Below are 8,593 nucleotides of genomic sequence, written 5' to 3'. Positions count from 1 at the left end.
ATGCAATTAAAAGAGAGATTTGTTGTTTGATTAACAACCTAAGAGAAATTTTATTAATTTTATGGTGTACAAGAATGATTTTAAGTAACATAAGAACAATAGTACTGAATGGCAAGGATGAAAAACAATCATGGCTGCTAACGGAATCTAACCGAGTGGAAAATGACATTGAGTTGTAGATAAAAGGTTTCAAGTTCGAACTCCCATAGCATATTGGTTGTGTGTGTGAGAAACCCACATCCCATGTAATTTAGACTATCACTTACTAAAAAATAATAATTATTATAAAAAATAAAAAATAACCATGGCTACGAGTAGAAAAGACAATCATGGCTTCTCATAATTTTCTTGCGCAAAAATTTATCTGACGTTAGTAATTGATGTCCAGGTGTCGTTCTATTGTTCGTCCGTACTACCATACCAACATGGAAAATGCTACTTGATAACACAGGTAGCTACGTAATAATTTCTCCGTCGAGGAGTCAACAGAATTGAAATCGAAGTTTCGTCGTCTTCCTTCCTCCTCCTGTGTGTATTAATAGCCATACAACTCTCTAACTCCACTTCTCACACCTCCTCCTTCCTCTGAAAAAATCTAATCAAATCTAAAAGCCCCACCCAACCATGGCCGATATCATACTTGGCGGAATAACCGATTCTCCAGGAACCGTGAACAGCGTCGAAACCATAATCCTCGCTCGCTTCGCCATCGGAGAACACAACAAGGAGGTAAAAACCCTTTTATTCTATTTCTGTCAAACAAAGATTGCGAATGGGATTTTGATTGAACAATTGTGCAGCATAATGGTCTGCTTGAGTTTGTGAGGGTGGTGAATGAAAAGCGGCAAATGGTTGCGGGGATGAATCACTATTTGACTATTGAGGCCACCGACGCGGGCAAGAAGAAGCTCTTTGAAGCCAGGGTCTATGTGAGGGCTTGGGAGAACTTCAAGAAAGTGTCGGAGTTCAAGGAAGTGAAGTCCACGGAATTCCGTAAAGAAAACATAAATTTGTTTCTTCTTTTGTTTTTTTATTTTTTTGTTTTTATAATTACCTGGTCATTTCTTCGGAAAACATAAATTTTTCTTTAGTAAAAGGATGATAAAGAAATCCACAAGTTGGCATGTCTAAAGGAGGATCTTTCAGTTCCTTGAGTGGCTCCTTTCTTCTTTGGATGCAGCCATAAGTGATTGTATATACTCAATTTCCTTCCTCAGTGTTTTGTTTCCGCTTGATAGCGGGCGAAAAATGATAGAGGAAATTTTTTGTTATGTATTCTTCTTCTTTTCATAGTTGAAGTTGTTCATCTTCTTCTTATGCAGAAAGAAGAAGGGAAACAAAACCATTTCACAACTTATTGGCATATTTTTAGCCTTTGAATTCTGTTTTAAAAGTATGATTATGTGGGTCTATATGTTTATACTGTGAGAGCAGGTGATGAAGAAAATGGAAAGTTGAAGTCTATCTATAAATTGGGGAGGCAAAGCAGCTAAGTTTAAAGTAGTGCAACAGTGAGGCCTTTTAAAACCTTGCCTTAAAAAACCCCTAAAGAAGAAAAATTCAGTAAAAAAAACAAAAGAGTACCACTGCACACAACCAAACTAGAACATCACCTAATCTTCCCTATCACGCTCAAGCATAGGCCACAACGAAAAAGGTGCATCAATATCCCAACACGACCCCACACGTTCCTTCAGCCCAAACTGTGCCAGCAGATGAGCCCCATTATTCCCTTTTCGGGGTTGGAAACAAACATCAACAACAACCATCTGGGACATTAAACCTTTGATATCCTTCACAATGTTCCCCACATTTATCCAAGCGACCTTGGGAATCCAAACCAATCAAAAATCCACGAAAACCCAATGTGTTATAATTCTATTCACCTTATCTTTATCTCTACATATGCAATGTGCTGGAATTAATTATCAAGGCGTTTCTGATATCAAATGACTTTTCGCTTGTACGAATTCTAATCTTTTAAGCTCTCTTAAGTTTAGGAGATACATTACCAGATGTGCAAAAAAAATATAGTAACAAGTGAACACATGAACCTAAGAGCAGCCATTATTTTGTTATAATCATGGAGTTTTTTTAAATAAATAAAAATTAATAAAAAGTGAAATTAGCTAAAATAGCCACTTTACAAAACTTCTATTCCAAAAGTGGGGAAGTGGCTATTATTGAATAAATGTTTTGAAAAGTGGCTACATTAGCACAAAGCCCTAATAAAAATCATACAAGTTTACAAGTAGAGAGAATCAAGAATGATTGAAATTGTCATTGTTAGAAGTATGCTTTAGAGTCAATCATGAGATGTAAACTCTGAGGATATTTCACCTTATTAATTAAGGGCATTATGTCGTTTTGAGTAATAATCTTAGTCATTTGCTTAACCAACAAGTACGTGGATCGTGAGACTTATAAAGTGACTTAAAGAAGTTAAGTTCATGAGACCTTTATGTACCACGTCCACATCCTAAATAGTTCGTGGTCATAGGATAATCAACTAGGCTTTGATAATCCACAAAGACTATCATGCATTATATCTGCTCAATCAGAAGGATGACTAGTCTCGAGTCATTCATGTGGAGGCACTAAGATAAGTGTATGAGTGTTCAATAGAGAATGAATTCACTAAATGCAACCAACAGAGAAAAATTGAATGGAAGTTTTACTTACATGTCAATCAACATCTTTCAGTTAGAATAGTGCAAATTAGTCCTTAACCTGAGGTACCACAAGTTGTCTCATGGAAGCATCGTGGGGCCTTAGCCATGTTGAAGCGTTGTGAGAATACTCAACCAAAACCCGACCCATTTAATAAACATGTTGTGTTGAGTTTGGGTCATCTTAAATAGGTTATTAAACAGTTACCTAGTTAATAATTAGTTTACTCATTCCTAGTTTTCAATTTTAAAAGGGGAAATATTAAAAAGAGGAACACATGAGACTACATCAGGTTAATAAACATGATATTTCACATTTTTTAAAAAAAAAAAGAAAAAAAAAGAAACATGAGATTACATTAACTTAAAAAAATTATTTAAAAAATAACATCAGGGCACGCTTCCTGATTCCACAATAAGAACTTTTAGTTTGGCCCTCTGGATCTCCTCTTGGGTTTTCACACACAGTTTCGTGGGGCTCATCACTTGAGCTCCCGAAGATCACACCATGAGGAGCATAACTTATGTCGTGATCTCGATGCTTGCGTTTATTCGGTTGATCCAAGGCCTCCAGCTGCTTTTGCATGTATTGAGAATAAAAATCTACCATCTTTAATAGCTTTTGATTTTCTTCCTGCAATATTTCAAGCTGATGTCGATTCGCCTCCGCCAGATTTGCCCTCTCCCTTTTCAAACTCCTTATCACACACTGACAATCTTCAACCAAATTCTGCTATGCAACCAACTGAGCTCTTAGCACCTCTACCTCATGAGATTTCACAATGAGGCGATGCCCTACACTTGCAACATATGCCGCACTTTGCATGCTTAGTGTCATAGCATCATTCACCACCTGGTTATCATCCCTTGTTCCCAGCACACGCACATCCTTGGGAGTCACCAAACTCCTCTCAACTCCAACAGTAGCATCGTTATCAAGGAGTAAAGAGTTGTTTACAGTAATTGGTCCTCGTGGCATCTACACGGGTGCAGCCCCTTGCCCCCATGCTTGTGTTGGCGAAGCTAGGTTTAGATTGAGAGAAAATAGGAATGAATAGGCCATTTTTTATTTGAGTTTGAGGAGGTGGGTTTAGATTTTTCTGAGTTTGAGGAGATAGGTTCAGAAGGCAGTTTGAGGAGATGAGTTTAGATTTTCTGAGTGTGATTTTTTTTTTCTCCCATTATTTTCTTTTATAGAAGTAATTTGCGGGCCGCTCCATAATAATAATATATATTTTTTAAAGTAATTTATAGGGCCGCTTCGTAAGTTCTGCTCCTTATTTTTCACTCCATGTTTTCCACCTCGAGCTTCATGTCTCCGCGATTAGAAAATATAATATAAAATTAATTTTTAATTTTTAATTTAATTACTATATATATAAGTTAATGAGAGAGAGAGAGAGAGAGAGAGAGAAGGAAAAAATAGAAAAAATAATAAGAGAAGGGAAGCAAAGGGTTCGAACCCATACTCCACAAGGGATCCTTGGATTATAATTGTATAATTGTAATATTTATCATAGGCTAACCGAATTTAAACGGGTTAGCGGGTTGACATGAAACCCACCCGTTTATTAAACGGGTCATAATGGGTTGACCCGAAAATTACCCCAATTATTTCAAATATCTTGACACCTTGATTAATCCCTCCCAATGATCATGTCCATGATTGCTTGTGTATTTACTAAGCATGCTTACTGAATAAGCTATGTCAGGCCTAGTAGAATTCATTAAATACATTAGGCTCCCAATTACTTGGGAATACTCCAATTAAGAAATTGCACTCTATTATTTTCTTTAACTTGCAATTTACATCAAAATGAGCCACAGCAGGTTTGCAGTTAAATTAACCAAACTTTCTTAAAATCTTTTATGCATAATGGAATTGAGTAAGAATATAGCCATCACTATTTCTTTTTATTTGAATTCCTAGAATGACATTAGCTTGACCCAAGTCTTTCAAGTCAAAACTTGAATTCAACATTTTCTTTGTAGAATTTATTGCATATCCTTACTTGTTCCCATTATAAGCATGTCATCAACATATAAACATATAATAACACAAGAATTCTTGTTTCCATTATGAGCATGTCATTGAGCTAAAGGAGGTTAAAAGGGAGTATTTGAACAAATTTGATTGTAGCTTATTATAATAGGAGGGCAAACATAAAATATGCAGTGAGATGCATTATGCATTTGCATAAAATTAGGGGATGAAATCTAGTGGCATAATTTGTAAATAAATCAATTTACATGGATACATTGTCATCCAATTGGGTTTTACTTAAATGTTGTATAATTGGTGGGTTATTGTTTATGATTTTTGAGTTAGAAGGGCCTATTTCAGTATGGGAAATACTTTTGCTCACCACTTTAAATCAAGGTGTATGCTCATCCTTCTTAATACTTAACATGTGTCCATAAACATAATCATGATTGACTTTTTACTTTGATTTATGGATATGTATCACGTGTTGAGAAAGGTGGTGAGCTCTTTGGGTTAAAGTGGTGAGCAAAAATACTCTCTTTCGGTATGACCCTACTTTTAATTAAGATGATCAATAAGGTAAAACCATATACTGGGAATCAGTCCTGCTCACCTAAGGACCTAAAACTGAGGTCTTGTGAGGACTTTTTTTAATAAAGGTATAATTAGTAAACTAAACCCTCATTTATACTCCTAATTTACCCAAACAAACCCTATTTATTCTAATCCACAAAAAAACAAAAATCCAGCTAATAATAAAGTGAGAGTATGATTATACTTGATTTCGTTCCTTAGAAATTGATCATTAAGCAGCAAATATCTTTAACTGGTTACTCAATTTGATCACTTTCTTGGAGCGAAATACAGTTTTGAATTGATCTTAACACCAAACAGAGCAGATACTTGATTCATAACAAAAACCTTCAAAGTAAATATACAATAAAAAGAAAAGAAGAAGGGCTTAACCACTACCCAAGGGCAAATAGATTAGAGAAGTTGAAAGACAGACCAAACTTATTCAAGCACGCTGGAAAATGATGAAGATGACAATCGGGGTGGTCAATCGCCACTTCTTCTTTACCAATCATGATGCATGGAATTTTAAAATTGGTTCTTTGTTAGCTATATATTACAAAAACAATAAAAAATAATTGAAGAATCAAGTTTAGAATCAGTTTGTGCCTACCTGAAACAGAAAAAAATCAGACAGAAAAGCAATGAAGGGAATGAATCACTCTGGAGAAAGAACTTGAATCCCTAACCTTTTTTTTTTTTATTTTTATGTTTTGTTTTATTATTAGAATAATTGGGGTTTGTTTGGGTAAACATAATGCGGATACTGCATGCCATGTGGTAGACAATGTGCATGCTATCATGGACAATACACACGGCAAGTCATTTGCAAGTCCAGCAACAAATGTATTTTTTTTTCAGTCAACAACTGCTCATGCCTTACTAATTATTTATTTATTTATTTATTTATTTATAGTTTAGTTTCATCGTGGCTATTAAAAAAAGACTTATAATTTGGCTTTCACATTTATGAATAGGTCGTACATGATTAGAAGCTTCTGCTTAATTAGTTTCACACACACTCACAACTTCTACATATAGAGAGAGAGAGAGAGAGAGAGAGAGAAGGTCGTCCCCAAGGTCACGCGCACTTCTTCCTCTTAACTAGACTATCAACCATGATCTCCCAGAAGAAGCTGCTCCATGAAGTGTCCGGTTGGCTTAAAGTCTTCGAAGATGGTTCGACTGACCGCACATGGACTGGACCCTCTGAGGTAAAGTTCATGGTCGAGCCGGTCCAACCCCATGAAGAATTCATCAATGGAGTTGCTACACGTGATGTGGTGGTCGACAAAGACTCAGGCCTTCAGCTACGAATCTATCTACCGGAGATAAAACCCAGGGACGAGATAAAGCTGCCCATAATCCTCCATTTCCATGGAGGTGGCTTTTGCATAAGCCGAGCTGATTGGTACATGTACTACCACATGTACACCAATCTTGCACGGTCAGCCAAGGCCATTTTTGTCTCTGTCTATCTAAGGCTCGCACCCGAGCACCGTCTTCCCGCTGCTATAGACGACGGATGGGCTGCTCTCCTCTGGCTTCAATCCCTTGCTCAAGGTGACTTGTACGAGCCATGGCTCGTGGATCACGCGGACTTCAACCGCGTGATCCTTCTAGGAGATAGCACAGGAGGAAACATTGTGCATGAGCTGGCCGCTCGAGCGGGGAAGGTGGATTTGAACCACATGAGGCTAACAGGTGGGATTCTTATCCACCCCGGTTTCGTTCGATCCACGAGGAGCAGGTCGGAGTTGGAGCAGCCAGAGTCTCCTATGCTTACACTTGACATGGTGGACAAGTTTTTGAGCTTGGCACTTCCAATGGGGTCCAGCAAGGACCATCCTATAACTTGTCCGATGGGTTCCGGAGCACCGGATTTAGATACCCTGAAGCTTCCACCATTTCTTCTATGTATTGCTGAAATGGACATGATTGTAGATACTGAGATTGAATACTACGAAGCCATGAAGAAGGCTGAGAAGGATGTGGAGCTCTTGATTAGCCCTGGTGTGGCTCATAGCTTTTATCTTAATAAGATTGCCATTGAAATGGATCCGCAGACGGCTTCCCAAACTGAGATTCTGATTTCAAGGATCACAGAGTTCATCAGTAAGCACTAAAATGTTATAGTCGATCTCCATTAGTATGCTTTTTTCTGTCTCGTTTTGGTTGGATAATTGTATGTCTTATCTTTCTAATGGAGACATAAAGTTCCACCAATACAAAGTGATTGCTAAAATATGAGAACTATGAGAGAATATTTGTTTGTGGGACTTTTCTGTGTATTCTTCTCTTTGTAGGAGGTCATATTTATAATACAACGAAACCGGAATGGGCAAGTATATAATAAATTCAAACGAAACCTGAATGGGCAAGTAAATAATAAATTCATATTTCTATTTACAGTAGGAAATTAGGAATTAAAGTAAATCAAATATAATTATAATAGGAATCCTTAGTGTGTAAGGAAAGAAAGTCAATGGTCCACAAGTCACGCCAACACTCCCCCTTGCGTTGGTGCATAGATGTCGCTAATGTCCAACTAGTCCAGTGAATCCTTGGACTTTACGAAAAGAAACTGAATCACTTTAGCTTCGAGCTTCTGTTTGATACAGTGCCGATCTACCTCAACATATTTGGTGCGCTCATGTTGAATTGGATTCTGTGCAATAGCTATTGCAGCCTTGTTGTCACAAAAGAGATTCATTACATATGTAGATCTGTACCCAAGTTCAGTAAGCAACCTCTTTAACCAAATGTGTTCTCAAATTCATTCGGTCATACATCTGAACTCGGCTTCTACACTGGATAAGGCGACCACCTTCTGGTTCTTGCTTCTCCATGTAACCAAAATACCTCCCACGAATGTGAAGTAACCGGATGTGGATTTCCTATCTATTATATTTCCTACCCAATCTGCGTCTGTGTAACCATTAATATTCAGATGACCATGTTTGAGAACATAAGTCCTTTTTCGGGTGCAGACTTCATATATCTAAGTATCCGAATAACTGCATTCATGTAGTCTTCACTCGGAGAATGCATAAATTGACTGACGACGCTCACTGCATAAGCAATGTCTGACCTAGTATGAGACAAGTAGATCAATCTTCCCACTAACCTTTGGTATCTTTTTTTGTTAGTTAGAACTTGATGCAGGTATTCTCCAAGATGATGTCTCTGAACAATAGGAGTGTCTACAGGTTTGCAATCTAGCATTCCTGTGTCTCTTAATAAGTCCAAGACATATTTTCTTTGAGAAAGAAATATGCCTAATTGTGATCGTGCCACCTCGATCCCCAAGAAATATTTGAGTCCACCTAGATTCTTCATCTCAAATTCAGTAGAGCCAAATAATCTT

General features: G+C 37.3%; 2 protein-coding genes across 2 annotated transcripts; both read left to right on the top strand.

Annotated features, from left to right (window-relative positions):
* On the top strand, nucleotides 231-1,271 carry LOC18784879 (cysteine proteinase inhibitor A). The gene is made up of 2 exons (XM_020557954.1): nucleotides 231-729; nucleotides 801-1,271. Exons 1-2 carry the CDS (start codon nucleotides 625-627, stop codon nucleotides 1,077-1,079), a joined length of 384 nt encoding a protein of 127 aa, XP_020413543.1. The 5' UTR covers nucleotides 231-624; the 3' UTR covers nucleotides 1,080-1,271.
* LOC18785642 (probable carboxylesterase 15) lies at nucleotides 6,345-7,352 on the top strand. Its single transcript, XM_007218218.1, has one exon. It carries the CDS (start codon nucleotides 6,345-6,347, stop codon nucleotides 7,350-7,352), a length of 1,008 nt encoding a protein of 335 aa, XP_007218280.1.

Source organism: Prunus persica, chromosome G2 (assembly GCF_000346465.2).
Source record: "Prunus persica cultivar Lovell chromosome G2, Prunus_persica_NCBIv2, whole genome shotgun sequence".
NCBI classification, from domain to species: Eukaryota; Viridiplantae; Streptophyta; class Magnoliopsida; order Rosales; family Rosaceae; genus Prunus; species Prunus persica.
This window is presented reverse-complemented; position numbering and strand designations above follow the sequence as displayed.